The following is a 17,653-nucleotide window of genomic DNA, read 5'->3' as shown; positions in this document are numbered from 1 at the left end:
GTCTCCTCTCTCGCCCAATCAGACAGTCCCTCAGGTGGTGGACCAAGAGGTCCTCCCTGACTCGGGGGAAGTCTTTCCTTCCGGTGCACTGGCTGGTTGTCACAACGGACGCCAGTCTCTTCGGCTGGGGTGCAGTGTTCCAGCGCCACTCGACTCAGGGTCGCTGGTCTCCGCAGGAGTCCCAGCTGCCCATCAATATCCTAGAGATTCGGGCAATCAGACTGGCTCTCCATCATTTTCAGCCGTTCCTCTCCGGCCGTGCGGTCAGAGTCCAGTCCGACAACGCCACTGCGGTAGCCTACATCAACCGCCAAGGGGGCACTCGCAGCAAGGCGGCCATGGTCGAGGTGACGCTAATTCTCCGCTGGGCCGAGACACATCATTCCATACTCTCAGCAGTTTTTATCCCAGGCGTGGAAAACTGGGAAGCGGACTTTCTCAGTCGCCACAGCCTCGATCCCGGAGAGTGGTCTCTCCATCCCGCAATCTTTCACCAGATATGCTCTCGATGGGGGACCCCGGACGTGGACCTAATGGCATCTCGCCTCAATTGCCAGGTTCCCGTCTTCATGGCCAGGTCTCACGACCCCTCAGCCTTCGGAGCCGACGCTCTCGTCCTCTCATGGCAGGGTTTCAGACTCCCATACATCTTTCCCCCAATTCCTCTTCTGACAAAGGTGATCAGGAAGATCAAGGCAGAACGGATCCCAGTACTTCTCATCGCTCCGGACTGGCCGCGCAGGACATGGTATGCCGAGATGGTTCAACTGGTCTCAGACGTACCTTGGAGGCTGCCGAGTCGCGCAGACCTCCTGTCTCAAGGGCCCATTTACCACCCGAACTCAGAGGCCCTGTGTTTAACGGTGTGGCCGTTGAGTCCTGGGTACTGAGGCAGAAGGGGTTGCCCCAGACGGTGATATCTACCATGCTCCGCGCACGCAAGCCTTCTTCTATGCGCATCTACCACCGCGCCTGGAAGGCATACTTCGCCTGGTGCAGGAAGCGGGGACGTTTCCCCCTCCGTTTTTCTATCCCTCACATTTTGGAATTCCTCCAATCAGGCGTAGACTTGGGTCTTGCTCTCAGCTCTCTTAAGGGCCAAATTTCTGCTCTCTCGGTTCTTTTTCAGAGAAAGATTGCAAACAGATTGCAGGTCAGGACCTTCATCCAGGGTGTTTCTCATATGGCTCCGCCTTACAAGATGCCCTTGGAACCATGGGACCTGAACCTAGTTCTCTGTGCTCTTCAAGAGCCCCCCTTTGAGCCCTTGCATGAAGTGTCTTTGCTGTTCTTGTCTTGGAAGATTGCCTTCCTCGTGGCTGTCACGTCTATTAGACGTGTCTCTGAGCTGGCAGCTCTGTCGTGCCGACCTCCTTTCCTCGTGTTCCACCAGGACAAGGTGGTTCTGCGGACATGTCCGACTTTTCTTCCGAAGGTCGTTTCCTCCTTCCATCTTAATGAGGAGATTGTCCTTCCCTCACTGTGCCCTGCTCCTTCCCACCGCACGGAAAGGGCGCTCCACACTCTGGACTTAGTGAGGGGTCTCAGACGTTACGTCTCCAGGACTGCGTCTCTCCGTAGGTCAGACGCCTTGTTCGTTCTTCCGAAGGGGCCACGGAAGGGACTACCCGCTTCCAAGGCCTCCATTGCCAAGTGGATTCGTTCCGCCATCCAAGAGTCCTACCGTGTCAAGGGTCACGCCGCACCTCCGGGGATCAAGGCTCATTCTACCCGGTCAGTCGGCGCGTCCTGGGCCATCCGGCACCAGGCATCGGCAGCACAGGTCTGCAAGGCTGCTACATGGTCCAGTCTACATACGTTCACGAAGCACTACCATGTGCACTTTCAGGCTTCGGCAGACGCTTCCGTCGGTAGGCGAATCCTACAAGCGGCTGTGTCTCATCTGTAGTTTGTAGGCTCGCTCAGCATTTATAACTTCTGGTGACCCACCCAGGGACTGCTTTGGGACGTCCCATTCGTCCTGTGTCCCCCAATGATACGTAGGAGAAAAGGAGATTTTTGTGTACTCACCGTAAAATCTTTTTCTCCGAGTCATCATTGGGGGACACAGCACCCTCCCTGTTAGCCTAGTTGGCTCAATTGTTCTTTTCAGTCTGTGTTTTGACTATGACATGTTTTCTGTTTGTTAACTGGCTTACTCCTACTGCTTTGTTACCGAACTGGCTCTGGATTGTCCAGCCTGTGGGTGTATACTGCAGGGGAGGAGTTAATCTTTTGTGTGTGTTTAACTTAGTGTCCTCCTGGTGGCAGCAGCATAACACCCATTCGTCCTGTGTCCCCCAATGATGACTCGGAGAAAAAGATTTTACGGTGAGTACACAAAAATCTCCTTTTAGCGGGCTAGGGAACAAGATTTTAGGCAGATTTCAAGTTTCAGTATTAGTCTTCTCTTTAGTCCTTATTCACATAACCATATTTTGCCTTAGCATTTGTAAGCTAAAATCAGAAAAACCATAAGTGCGCAATCAGACTGACAGAGATCGGCTCTCAATGCACGGACTGATCGGTGGCTCTTCTGACCTGAGCGTGCTGGCTGCATAGAAACATTTGAAGCGGTCACGCTCTGATCGAGAAAGCTGCGTGCCAGCCTGTTCACTGCAGTCATATCGGTCCGATTTATACGGCCATATGACTCTGCCCTACCAGAGATTCACACCCGTTGTGTGTTATATCCACCTGTACTACTGTCCTACGAATGCTGATCACATGTGGACAAGGCCTTAGGATCAGGGGAAACGTACCTTTTTAGACAGATACGCGAGTTTGAAGAACTACAATTGCGGATTGAAAGTTTCTAGAAATAACATCAAGAACTCATGGCTGCAAATGGAGGAATATATGTGTGAATAGTAGAGGTGAGAAAAATAAAAGCAAGTTTTATCTTTGTGAATGTATTTGCTTAATGTTTTCCAACTTTCGCTAGTTCTTCTACTTTGTGATTTTTAATCGCTCCCCATTTCCACCCATTCAGCATGTGTGTTGCAGAGAAGGTCACAAACCACGCTACTAATTCCAGCTCCTTTGAGACCCTGCACTATTCACCTCTCTAATCCTCATTAGGAACGGCTGGCTGAGTTTTGCAAGACCACTGACCCTTAGGAGAAATGGATCTGGCTCTCACAGCGCAGCTAGGAAACCCAGAAAGTTGACTTGTAATGAAGCACAGCTCAGCGTGGGCATTCCAGCCTTTGTTCAGTGACTCGCTCATTGTAATCACCTAGCCCTCTTACTTCTGTACACTGTTAGGCAGTAGTCATTAGCTGTTCTCCTGGTGGCCTTCGCTTATTGTTTAGCTGGTTATAGTAACTCAATAGCACAGTGTTCTATGGCTCATTATGGTACAAAGTCATTATTCGGTCAGGATTACAAGGTTTAAATATTTTAATGTTTTTCATCATTGCGCAGTGGTTCGTCTCTCTGCTGTTTGGTTTGTGAATTAAGAGGTATTACTGCATCAAGCTTGTGCTAGTGGGAAACAGTTTTGCTATTTTGTTTTGTGCAGAAAAACATAGCATAAATGCATACAGCATCCTAAGTTAATTTTTAATGTTTGCCTTGATTTTGTGCATATTTTTCTGATTTTTGTATTTATTTATTTATTTATAGCCTTTTACAGAGTTCGAATGAAGAAATTGCTGCCCAAGTTAAAAATGGACTCAAAGGCATTGTGACCAAACCAAAAGACTCCAAAAACCCGAAAGCAATCGAAGCTTTGATAGAAAACTTAAATTCCCCCTAGATTCACCAGTTTGGACAAATGACGACCTCTGTATTATCTGTATTCTTGGGAAAGACTTGTCAAAATGTTTTATATTTATAAATCTAACTCCTTTACAAACGTTGTTTTCTGTGCCGTTTATTTCATTATTTTCAAGCTACTAAATATGACTTCAGAGTGGTAAGCTAATTATATGGGTTTAACAAGAATGAATAATGTTGAGGACTGCCAGCTTGGGGCGGCTAGAGACCGATGGGCTCAGGATCATGTGCTACTGTGACATTTCAAGAAATGTTTCCTCCTATGTCAACACTAAAGAAACTTAAAGAATGTCTACTGATAAGGAGACATTGATTAAAGATTTTGACATTTTTAATGCATATACATTAATTTTCACTAATCCAGTTGGTACACCATTTTTATTCTCTTCGCAATCCTCTTTTAAATAGAAACTGAATGTAAATTTTCCTATTTTGGTTAGTCCTTTATAAAGTGGAAATGCACGTTAGGGTGCTTTCACATTGCGCTTATCTTCACATTCGTCGGGGCTCTCGAATGAGCACTCTGCCGTACAACATTTTCAGGCGTATACGCCCACTGGAGGCTGACAACCAAACTGTCTACTATGTCTTAGTGTCCGAAAATGATGCATAATAGTGTTCCATTATAGCAGGGGTCCCCAACCTGTAGCTCAGCAGCCACATGTGGCTCATGAGGACTGGATGATACTACCTGTCAGAGGAGGTGCTTGAAGCTATATGCAACCATGTTTTGGGAGTGACTGACGGGAGAATACTGAATGGGAGTATTGTGACAACCCCATGATCTTGGTATTCTGCTTTGGGGGGATTTATGTGGAAAAGTTTTGATTATCATCATACCCATAATGGGGGCTTTGGTTGCCATTGTGAGGGGGTCGAAACCTGGATGGGGCTCGCGACCCTCTCCCCTAGCTAAATGTTGGTCACAACCCTTTACCAGAGCTGAATGTGGCTCTTGGGGTATGTGCTCACGTTAAGGTTTTTTCGCGATAAAAACGCTATAAAAACTCATTAAAAACGCATACATTATGCATCCTATCATTTAGAATGCATGTTTTGTGCACATGATGCATTTTTTTCCGCGAAAAAAACGCATCGCGGTAAAAAAAAGCAGCATGTTCATTAATTTTGTGGATTTTCTGCGTTTTTCCCGCTATTCTATACATTTGGAAAAAAAAACGCGTCAAAAACGTGAAAAAAACGCATGCGGATTTCTGGCAGAAATGTACGGTTTTTGTCAGGAAAATTTCTGCAAGAAATCCTGATGTGTGCACATACCCTAAAGGTCAGAAAGGTTGGGGACCATTGCATTCTAGTCTATGGCCCCGTCTGCTCATACATCCGAATCACGCTTTGCGGGGGTAATTGGTTCGCACTGAAGCCCCAACGGGACCCACGAACGTAAAGATAAGCACAATGTGACAGCACCCTTACAAGATGAGGCCATGGCTGTTGATGGGTGCGTCCTCTCCCTAGTGACAGTTTTGTGGCTGGAATGGGGAACAGGGTCGGGTATGTTTAATTTAACCAGATCCTTCGTTCTGCAGGGAGATAATCCATCACCAGAGGTCCCAAGCTGCTGCCCTTTTCACCTATCACTCTTGAGAGCAACATATTTGGGGGCTTTTGAAGTTAGTTGTTGTCGGCTGACAGCTCTCTGGGCTGTATGGGCAGTTTTAGAAACCTCTGGTAAGAAGTTAAAATGTTCTGAACCTCTATAAGAATTGGGGCAATATAGCCTTTTTTTAAAGGATACTATAGATTAGTGGAACACAACTTATTAAAAAACCTCACTAATATGTACTCTTTTATTAAAAAAATGTTATCCTATCCCGCCTATTACTCCAAACTTTTACAAAAGGCAGACCTCCATAGGAGGTGGGGCTTATTTTCAGTGGCTCCCCTCACTGGTTCCTTTTGACCATACTGCCTGTCTGAGAAGACTAATAGTCTCAAGTTATGGCTCTTCGGATTGATTGATTTTGTCCCATAGCATTTTCCACTCAATATTAAGTATTCTCCACCACTTGATCTGCATGGGAGTAGGAAGCTGTGGCCCTATGTCCTTGGCGTAGCAATATGCATTTATGAGAGGAGTACCAAGAGCAAGTCAAAGCCATACACTGAGAGTATAATGGTTGAATGAGCAATCCTTGCCTGCAGCCGAGCGATCACACTGCTATAGAAACCCAAAGTTCATATTTTTAATCTGCTATGTATGGCAAAAGATTAATTAGAACCAGACCTTTTCATCAATCATTTTAATTTCCAGATGTAGCTTTGTGCCAGAGATTCGACAAAGGAGTGAGCAAGAGACGTGATTAGTGGATTATATGGATTCTTACCAGATACGGTCGATTAAATATGTAACACAGTTACATTGTTTCTGCCTAGTACTTTTTATTTTAGGTTCTTTACAAGAACTAAAAACCGGCAATTTTCTGTAAACAAGAATTACAATGATGCTTCTGTCTCACAATACAAACTACCGTATATACATTATTTCATAAATCTCAGACTTCGAGGCTGGTGCTTTCACTCTGAAAATCAGTGTCAGAATGGCTACATAATACTGATATTGAAATGAACATTTTATGAGTTCATAAAAAAAAAAAGAAGAAAAAGAGACCCTTCAGGAGTCCAAGTGTATCCAAACACTGCTCTTCCAATCTAACTGGCAACAGCAGCCGGGAGGAGGCACAATGGAGATCTGTACATCAGGCTACATTGGCTGATACTACCTTTAAAGTGAATCTGTCAGCATGATTTCACCCCTCCCCCACCGGGTATTTATATGCGTATGTAGTCCAAGTCCAGCTATATCTTTACATGGCCAATCTGTTTTTCCATTAGTGCAAAATCAGCATTTGAATTGATATACTAATGAGGCTGAAGATCTATTTGTAGATCTGAAACCTCTGCGACTCCAGTTCTATTCCCCACCCAGCGCCACCACCTCCTGCTTCACAGATGACCTATGTGTTGTGTGACTTCAAGCAAATTTCATGCAATAAAATGCAATTTAATTATTTAAAAATCATACAATGTCATTTTCTGGATTTTTTCTTTTTTTTTTTTTTAGATCGGTTCTCAGATGAAGTGTACCTACGATAAAAATTACAGCCCTCTTGCTTCTTTGTAGGTGGGAAAACGTGGAATATCAGCAGTGCATCAATTACTTATTTTCCCCACTGTAAATAGTTTGGTAGAGGAAATCCCGCTGACATAATCACTTAAAATGTTCAAAAAGGTTTATTCGGCTATTTTCACATGGACTTCTCACAGTAAGGCCAGTCTCAAGTGGTCTAAGAGAAAGTCCCAAATACACAGTACAATGAGAAAAGCTCCCCCTCCTTCCCCAGCACATTGCCAGTGATGTCTGCATCAGGTATCCCGGCACTCGCATGTCATTATGTCACGAGACTGCTAGTTTGCCGCAGCTGTAATGTGCATGTCACTTCTTTTAACCACTTCAGGGTTTCCGAACCTTGAAGCAGTTAAAAGATGTGAATTAGACTGAACATCTGCACATCATTGACTAGAGTTGAGCGAATTTGATCGGGTCAGGGCTTATTTGGCATGCTATAGCGCTTACAGAATAAGCTGCAGAGGGAATTCAGCTTCCTGCAGCTGCGGCGCCGGACAGCTGATCAGCCGGCGCGCTCCATGTATCCAGGTTCCCTCTGCAGCTTATTCAGCAAGTGCTATAGCTTGCCAAAAAAAGCCCTGACCCGATCAAATTCGCTCAACTCTAGACATTGTTGAGCTTTATGTGCATTAAAAATGGCGCATCTTCAGACCTGAATATGCCTGAAAGATAAACATGCACATAGCCTAAGGCTGGGTTCACATTACTTTACAGGCGTCCGTTAGACGGACTACGTTACACTGCGGTAAATTGAGTCCAATGTTGGACGCATCGCTAGATCACGCCCACAATGGGCGTGCGCTAGCGATGTGCCGTCATTGAGTGACGGACCCTGGGACGCAGGCTGCAGCGTTTTCGGGTCCGTCACTGCTAGCGCAGATAGAGCATCTGCTAGCTCTATCTGCGCTAGCGCGATGAAACACCGTCCCTTGCGTTAACAGCAGCCCGTTAACGCATGTGTTGAACAGTGATTTAGCTGATGAAAATTTGTATGAACATCAATTATCAACAGTTGGTTCTAGGTTTTTGTTTTGCCTGCCTTGCAACCAGTGGAAAAGAAATAGAGAAGCGTAATGATATTCTTGATCAGTGTTTCACAACCAATGGCTTTAGGAGTTTTTGCTTTTTATTCAATAAAACCTGAATGTCTGTATTGAATGAAAATGTTACCGCAACAAATGTAAAGCAATATACTTTATTAGAAAAACATCAACTGAGAAATGATGACAAGTTAAAAAACATGTAAGAGCATACAGGAGAAGTAAAATGAATAACAAAAGAGGTTGTAAAACAAATGAGGGGTCTAGGCACACAATATACACAAAAACCTAATATGTGGTCAGTAATTAAATATTAAGTGACAAGTAAAATTGAATATGGGATGTGTGAAATTATTGCCTTAGCTAAATAGGATTGTATCACTAACCATCAAGTAATGAAGGTAAGTATAAAACAGGTGAGCTTATAGATATCATGAGGTAAAAAATATCAATGTTAACCCAATGTTACCCATGTTAACGAGTGCCAACTAATATACGGTACTCATCCAAAGTAGAAAATTAATAAACAAGATCAGGTATAAACATGGCAAGATACTGACCTAAATTCATGGTGACGTATATTGCCACCCCCTACACTCTGATGCACGTTTCACACGTGCTTCCGCAGGAAGTGGTGGTTTTGTTGCTTTCTATCTGCCCATTTGTGAATTCCTAGATGTAGTTCTAATGGGCATTACTGACACCGGGTATATTATAACATTATTAGAATCTAGATATTGTATTTGACCACATTACTGGCTAATAACACCAATGGAAAGTTATCATTGATAGGGATGAGCGAACATCTTCTGTGATACTTCAATGATCAGAGTATCATGCAGTTGGGATGTGCTCGTTACTCAGCGAGCAATGGGTTGTGCTCAATGTGAAATTTGAATGCCCGCCCTGCATCTTTGGTGCCTGTTACGCAGCCAATAAGCATGTGGTGATTGCCTGGGAGTCCCTGTATTGCTGTAGCCATCTTGATTGTGGCAATACTATGATTGGCTGGCCATGTATCATCATCAGAGGTTATAAAAGGACCGATCGCCCCTGGCTCGGCACACTGACGCCATTGCACAGCTTTGTGACACTTCGTATTGGAGGGAGAGAGTGCTTGTTTAGGCCTATGTGCACAGTATAACAACTCTGAGGCCTGCAGTGTTGATACTGGTGTATAAGCTGAGCATCATACTAACAGCCCATCTAAGGGCTAACTGTATGTATCACATACAATCTGCATTTTGCCTAGGGAGGTAGAGAGTCGAACGAAGAGTAACAAAATCCAGTCTGCAGACGCGGTCTAAGCCTGTCCAGTCCATTGTCAAATATATAGCTGCAGCGTTTTTTTGAGGGCTGAAAAAATTAAATATATTTTGATTCACCAAGTATTACGTGCTTTGAGGTCCTTTTTTAACCCCTTTACCCCCAAGGGTGGTTTGCACGTTAATGACCAGGCCAATTTTTACAATTCTGACCACTGTCCCTTTATGAGGTTCTAACTCTGGAACGCTTCAACGGATCCTGATGATTCTGACATGGTTTTCTTGTGACATATTGCACTTTATGATAGTGGTAACATTTCTTTGATACTACCTGCGTTTATTTGGGAAAAAACTGAAATTTGGTGATAATTTTGAAAATTTCGCAATTTTCCAACTTTGAATTTTTATGCAATTAAATCACAGAGATATATTACACAAAATACTTAATAAGTAACACTTCCCACATGTCTACTTTACATCAGCACAATTTTGGAACCAAAATTTTTTTTGTTAGGGAGTTATAAGGGTTAAAAGTTGACCAGCAATTTCTCATTTTTACACCATTTTTTTTTAGGGACCACATCTCATTTGAAGTCATTTTGAGGGGTCTATATGATAGAAAATAACCAAGTATGACACCATTCTAAAAACTGCACCCCTCAAGGTGCTCAAAACCACATTCAAGAAGTTTATTAACCCTTCAGGTGTTTCACAGGAATTTTTGGAATGTTTAAATAAAAATGAACATTTAACTTTTTTTCACAAAAAAATTTACTACAGCTCCAATTTATTTTATTTTACCAAGGGTAACAGGAGAAAATGGACCCCAAAAGTTGTTGTACAATTTGTCCGGAGTACGCTGATACCCCATATGTGGGGGTAAACCACTGTTTGGGGGCATGGCAGAGCTCAGAAGCGAATTGACTGGAATTGAGATGGGACGCCATGTTGCGTTTGGAGAGCCCCTGATGTGCCTAAACATTGAAAACCCCCCACAAGTGACACCATTTTGGAAAGTAGACCCCTAAGGATCTCATCTAGATGTGTTGTGAGAGCTTTGAACCCCCAAGTGTTTCACTACAGTTAATAACGCGGAGCCGTGAAAAAAAAAAAAAAAAATTCACAAAAATTAATTTTTAGCCCCCAGTTTAGTATTTTTCCAGGGGGAACAGTTAAAATTGGACCCCAAAAGTTGTCCAATTTGTCCTGAGTACGCTGATACCCCATATGGGGGGGGGGAACCACCGTTTGAGCGCATGGCAGAGCTCGGAAGGGAAGGAGCGTCATTTGGAATGCAGACTTAGATGGATTGGTCTGTAGGCGTCAAATTTACTTTGGAGAGCCCCTAATGTAACTAAACAGTAGAAACCCCCAAGTGACCCCATATTGGAAACTAGACCCCCCAAGGAACTTATCTAGATGTGTTGTGAGAAGTTTGAACCCCCAAGTGTTTCACTACAGTTTATAACGCAGAGCCGTGAAAATAAAAAATCTTTTTTTTCCACAAAAATTATTTTTTAGCCCCCAGTTTTGTATTTTCCCAAGGGTAACAGGAGAAATTGGACCCCAAAACTTGTTGTCCAATGTGTCCTGAGTACGCTGATACCCCATATGTTGGGGTAAACCCCTGTTTGGGCGCACCGGAGAGCTCGGAAGGGAAGGAGCTCTGTTTTTTTTCAACGCAGAATTGGCTGGAATTGAGATTGGATGCCATGTCGCGTTTGGAGAGCCCCTGATGTGCCTAAACAGTGGAAACCCCCCAATTCTAACTGAAACCCTAATCCCCAAACACATCCCTAACCCTAATCCCAACGGTAACCCTAACCACACCCCTGACACACCCCTAACCCTAATCCCAACCCTATTCCCAACCGTAAATGTAATCCAAACCCTAACTTTAGCCCCAACCCTAACCCTAACTTTAGCACCAACCCTTACTGTAGCCTTAACCTTAGCCCTAACCCTTGCTTTAACCCTTGCCCTAACCCTAATGGGAAAATGGAAATAAATACATTTTTTTAATATTTTAATTTTTCCCTAACTAAGGGGGTGATGAAGGGTTTGATTTCCTTAATAGCGGGTTTTTTAGCGGATTTTTATGATTGGCAGCCGTCACACACTGAAAGACGCTTTTTATGGCAAAAAATTATTTTTTCGTTACAACATTTTGAGAGCTATAATTTTTCCATATTTTGGTCCACAGTCATGTGAGGTCCTGTTTTTTGCGGGACGAGTTGACGTTTTTATTGGTACCATTTTCGGGCACGTGACATTTTTTGATCGCTTTTTATTCCGACTTTTGTGAGGCAGAATGACCAAAAACCAGCTATTCATTAATTTCTTTTGGGGGAGGATTTTATACCATTCCGCGTTTGGTAAAATGGATAAAGCAGTTTTATTCTTCGGGTCAGTACGATTACAGCGATACCTCATTTATATCATTTTTTTTATGTTTTGGCGCTTTTATACGATAAACTATTTTATAGAAAAAATAATTATTTTTGCATCACTTAATTTTGAAAACTATAACTTTTTTATTTTTTCTTTGATGATGCTGTATGGCGGCTCGTTTTTTGCGGGACAAGATGACGTTTTCAGCGGTACCATAGTTATTTATATCCGTCTTTTTGATCGCGTGTTGTTCCACTTTTTGTTTGGCAGTATGATAATAAAGCGTTGTTTTTTGCCTCGGGTTTGTTTTTTTTTTTACGGTGTTCACTGAAGGGGTTAACTATTGGGACAGTTTTATAGGTCGGGTCGTTATGGACGCGGCGATACTAAATATGTGTACTTTTATTGGTCCCCCCGTGAGCGCGGCCGATCGCATATGACGTACTATCCCGTCAGTGGTCATACGGGCCCACCCCACCTCGACGGGATAGTACGTCTAATGTCAGAAAGGGGTTAAATAACATAGTTAGCAATGCCGAAAAAAGACATTTGTCCATCCAGTTCAGCCTATATTCCGTCAGAATAAATCCCCATATCTACGTCCTTCTAAAGAACCTAATAACTGTAAGATACAATATTGTACGCTCCAGGAAGACATCGAGGCCTCTCTTGAACCCCTCTACTGAGTTCGCAATAACCACCTCCTCAGGCAACGAATTCCAGATTCTCAGTGCCTAACAGTAAAGAATCCTCTTCTATGTTCCAGACGCAGGGAATGCCCCCTTGTGACTGTCACCTTCCTTGGTATAAACAGATCCTGGGAGAGAGATTTGTATTGTCCGCTTATATACTTATACATGGTTATTAGATTGCCCCTCAGTCATTTTTTTTTGTTGACTAAATAATCCTAATTTTGGTAATTTCTCTTTGTATTGTAGTTCCCCCATTCCCTTTATTAATTTTGTTGCCATCTTTTGTACTTGCTCTAGTTCCGTTATATCCTTCCTGAGCACCGGTGCCCAAAACTGAACACAGGACTCCATGTGCGGTCTAACCAGGGATTTGTACAGAGGCAGTATAATGCTTTCATGTGTATCCAGACCTCTTTTCCTGTTTTTGCGTTCTATAACACGGCCAAAAATCATTGAAACTTTTTCCTAAGCTACATTTCTCAGCAATACGTGGTCTGTGAACATTTCTGTGATCTCTAAAACTGAAAAAAAAAAAATTAATGTTGAAGGCTTCCATTTCTTAGTCATAAGAATGCATGGTCTGTGAACATTTCTTTGATCTATAAAACTAAAATAAAGCATTGAAATATTTTTCTGGATTGAATTTGATTGTCATCAATACAGTTTTGCCTTCTTTCTGTTACATTACGGTGGAGTAAACTCCCAAAAACCACTATGATTGCTGCAGGTGACCAATTTTTTGCTTTTATTAAAAATAAACTTGGTTTCAAGAGACCGAGCAATTACAAAATGTGTAAGGTGTGTGTTGAGGGACGGGGAAGTGAAAGTGCTGATGATGGTGCACGCTGGAGCACAAGAAACACGCCCATAGATGTCACACAGGTTTCTGTCCCACTTTGCAGGGAGGCATGATAGACCACTTCTGAATCCAGAGCAGTGCGAACAGATGGTCGGTTGGATAGCAGATAATACTTCCAGCAGACTTGGCAGCAACACCAAGTCTTCCGCACAGTCCAGTCTCACCAGAATAAGGTCTGGATCACTTAATCTTTACCCTGATCCTCCTTCCTGCCACCATGTTGAATCCCAGGAGACGAGTGATCCCACACTAGGACACTCCGAAGGGCTCTTTGCCACAACATTTTTCGATTCTGGCCTCTCACCCTGCATTCTCCAAGAGGGGCAGGAGGACATGCTGTTTAGTAATGCACAAAATTGGAGCAACCACGGCCACAAGAATCTTGTGGATTAATAAGTCTCTGACCCAACCTGGGAAGCTGGCATGAAGAGCAATGCCAGCAGCACTGAGGGAGAGAGATCAACAGCATTGAAACAGGAAGAAGCAGTAGGGTAACCAGAGGGACAAGGCGGGAAACTGTTTTGCAGCTCATCGACACTTGTGCATTTCTCCGTCAAAGAGTTATGTGTTCCCCAGTTTGGGACAATTTTAAAAAAGAGTTCTGAGACTAACAAAGGCCATTTGCAACCTGTACATGCCAAGATCAGCTGGGGCATGACCACTAAGAACCTATCCACCATCAGCATGATCAGGCACATGTCATCTAAGCATGCGACTCAGTGGGCAGAATTCCTGGGGGGTCCAAAACACTGACAGAAATTATGAGCAGGGTCATCCATACATCCCTGAAACATAACGAGTGAGCCTCATTAAAATATTTAATATGACAAACCCTTTATGTGCTGCTGTCATCTGGTGGTGTGAAAAAGTGTGGGCTAATCCCGGCGTTCATTTTCATGACTGAGGCCGGGGTCACACATGCGTGTTTTACGGACGTAAGAGCGCAAAAACTACGTCTGTAAAACTCGCATTACATACGGCACAATGATTCTCAATGGGTCTAGTCCTATCAGCCATATATTACGGATCCGTAATATACGGCGTTCTACGGCCGTACAAAATCGCAGCATGCTGCGTTTGTCAGCGTATTGCGCAAATAATACGCCAATGAAAGTCTATGGGGGCGAGAAAAAATGATAATTACTTACGGGTAATTTGATTTTCCAGATCCATGACAGCACCAGTACATGAGAGATGGTCCCGCCCCCAAGAACAGGAAACCTGCATAGGAGATAAAAGATGGGGGCGGCACCTCTCTCCTCAGTTTGTTTTACAGAGAATGTAAGGTAACCGCTACGTTAGTTTTAGGCATATACACATTATTTTAAACTCTAAAGATTATTTATCTATTGTTATTTTAAGTGGTTATTACCCCATCTTTTTTTTTTTTTTTGTGAATCACACAACCATCACCAAGATAGGGCGGGAACTAGAGCGGTGCTGTCATGGATCTGGAAAATCAAATTACCCGTAAGTAATTATCATTTTTTCCCTTCCCCATGACAGCACCGGTACATGAGAGGAAGAAATAGAAAGAACCTCTAGGGTGGGACAACGGCAGATAGTACTTTTCTACCATAGGCAAGATCTGATAGCCCCAGATTTAATCTATAATGGCGGAAGAACGTAGAGGGTGAAGACCATACTGCTGCATTACAGATTTGCTCTATCGACGCATTTGCCCTCTCTGCCCAAGATGTGGAAATAGCCCTAGTAGAGTGGGCCGTAACACCAGGTGGAGGGACCTGCCCCACAGAGGAGTAGGAAAGTGATATAGCCATACGGAGCCACCGTGCAATGGTTGATTTTGTGGCCTTTTTTCCCCTGTTTGCCCCCTGAAAGGAGACAAAAAGGGCTGAAGACTCGCCATGGTTTTGTCACTTCTATATATTGAAGTAGGCAACGTCTGATGTCCAAGCAATGGAAGGTTTCTTCTCCCTGGGATTTTGGATTGGCACAAAATGAGGGCAAGACTATCTCCTGGTCCCTGTGGAATTTCGAGTTGACCTTTGGTAAGAAGGCCGGATCAGATTTTATAATTACCCTATCCTCCAGAAATGTAGTATAAGGAGGGTCTATAGATATAGCCTGAAGCTCACTAATGCGTCTGGCTGAGGTAAGGGCAATTAGGAGAACCGTTTTTAAAGTTAGCGCTTTTTCCGATATGGAGGAAAGAGGCTCAAAGGGAGAGGAGGTCAAGGCATTTAACACTAAATTTAAATCCCAGGGAGCGACCTTTGGACGAGGTTTGAATGGTCTGGCTGTAAAGGAGGCCCGAATTAACCTACACACCCAGGGGTGATCAGCCAATTTTTGGTCAAACAAGGCGCTAAGCGCCGAGACTTGCACTTTTAGAGTGCTGGTAGATAATCCCCTCTCCAGCCCCTTTTGGAGAAACTCTAGGATCTCTGATAGGCTGGGATCACACATATGTGAGATACGGCCGAGTCTCGCAGGTGAAAACCCAGCTCTGGTGCCGGCACTCTGGAGCGGAGCGTGCGGCTCCATGTATTGCTGTGCGGCTGCACGCTCCGCTCCAGACTGCCGGCGCCAGAGCTGGGTTTTCACCTGCGAGACTCGGCCGTATCTCGCTGTGTGTGATCCCGGCCTTATAGGGACTTTCTGAACGGTATCTGTAATCCCTCGGCCTGAGAATTCTAAAAATTTTCCCCATACCTTTTGGTATTTATCAGTTGTGACTTTCTTTCTACTGGACAGTAGAGTAGTAACTAATGGATCCGAGAACCCCTTTGCTAGCAGAAGTCCCCTCTCAAGTTCCAAGCAGTGAGGTGTAGGCTGTGAACCTGAGGATGTGTCACCGGACCCTGGTGCAGAAGGTTTGGAACCTCTGGAAGTATCCATGGGTCCGAGACGGACATACGTCTGAGCCAAGTGAACCAAGCTCTCTTTGGCCAGAAGGGTGCAATTAAGATTATGCGTGATTTCTCTTCTCGGATCTTCTTCAGGACTGTAGGGATTAATGGGATTGGGGGAAACGCATAGGCTAGTTGGAATTTCCATTGGTGCAGTAACGCATCTACCCCTTCCGGGTTCTCTTTCGGGTTTAGAGAGTAGAATCTTTCTACTTTTCGATTCTGTCTTGTGGAAAAAAGATCCACTTGAGGAAGCCCCCAGATGGCACAGATTTCTCCAAATATCCTTTGATTTAGCGACCACTCGCCCTGGTGCAGGACGTGACGACTCAGAAAATCTGCGACAAAGTTGTCCGACCCCTTTAAGTGTGTACTTGTAAGAGACAACAGGTGGTTTTCGGCCCAAAGAAATAGTCTTCTTGCTTCTTCCATTAGGGGACTTGATCTGGTTCCTCCCTGTCGATTTATATACGACACCGTTGTGCTGTTGTCGGACAACACTACCAGATGTTTTCCTTTGAGATCCTCTTCCGTTTGAAGAATTGCTTGCCTTACCGCTGTTAATTCCTTCAGGTTTGAGGAGGCTAATTGCATCTGTGGATCCCATAGACCCTGTAGGATCCGATCTGATAGGTGTGCTCCCCAACCTAACGGGCTCGCATCCGTGGTCAGTACCACCGGATTCTGGATTGACCACGGGACCCCTTTTTTTAGATTTCCGGAATCTAGCCACCAGCTTAGAGAGTCCCGAACATGTTGTGACAATACGATTTTTCGATTTAGGTTGTAGGGTGTTTTTGTTTGTTCTGACAGGATCTGCCACTGTAGGTCCCTTGAATGAAGTTGCGCCCATTGGACTGCTGGGATTGTTGCAGTTAGTATACCTAGGAGGGACATGGCTTCCCTCACCGAGACATATTGGGCCCCCTGTATTTGTGTTACTCGTTGTCTTATAGCCTCGACTTTTCTGTCTGGAAGGATACAGACTTGTCTGATCGAATTTAATTGAATCCCCAGGAACTCCTGTATCTGGACCGGAATCAATCTTGATTTTTTTAAGTTTATTATCCACCCTAGTTTGGTTAGCAGCTCTCGTACTGTCGTAACTGATTTTATGCAATCTTCTTGATTGTCTGCTATCAGGAGGAAATCGTCTAAATAGGGCACTAGTAGAATGTTTTCTCTCCTTACGAAAGATGCTACTTCCGAAATTATTTTTGTAAAGATACGAGGAGCCACAGACACCCCGAAGGGGAGACATTGGTATTGTAGATGGGTGTAGACCTGCCCCAGCTGCACAACCAACCTCAGGAATTGTTGATGCTCTCTGCTGATTGGCACATGATAATAGGCATCGGTAAGGTCTATCACTGCCATGTAACATCCTGGATACAGCAGTTTTACCGCCGTTCTCAGAGTCTCCATTTTGAATTTTTCCACTCGGATGAATTTGTTTAATTCTTTTAGGTTGAAAATTGTTCTTAAAGACCCATCCGGTTTTGGAGTGAGGAAAAGGGTGCTGTAAAATCCCCTCCCTATTTCCTGTGGAGGTACTCTTACCAGGACTTTTTTGTCTAAAAGAAGACGAACTTCTTTTTCGAGAAC

General features: G+C 44.0%; 1 protein-coding gene across 1 annotated transcript in view; it reads left to right on the top strand.

The window, feature by feature from the left end:
* PUM3 (pumilio RNA binding family member 3) overlaps positions 1-3,859 on the top strand; it is a 159,595-nt gene extending 155,736 nt beyond the window's left edge. Inside the window, exon 18 of the mRNA XM_077249131.1 lies at positions 3,628-3,859. Coding sequence (XP_077105246.1) covers positions 3,628-3,760 — 133 coding nt within the window. The 3' untranslated portion in view covers positions 3,761-3,859. The remainder of the gene's footprint in view (positions 1-3,627) is intronic.
* Positions 3,860-17,653: the final 13,794 nt, after the last annotated feature.

The sequence above is a fragment of the Ranitomeya variabilis genome, chromosome 1, assembly GCF_051348905.1.
Source record: "Ranitomeya variabilis isolate aRanVar5 chromosome 1, aRanVar5.hap1, whole genome shotgun sequence".
NCBI lineage: Eukaryota > Metazoa > Chordata > Amphibia > Anura > Dendrobatidae > Ranitomeya > Ranitomeya variabilis.
The sequence above is the reverse complement of the archived record's forward strand: the minus strand, read 5'-3'. Positions and strand labels throughout refer to the sequence as shown.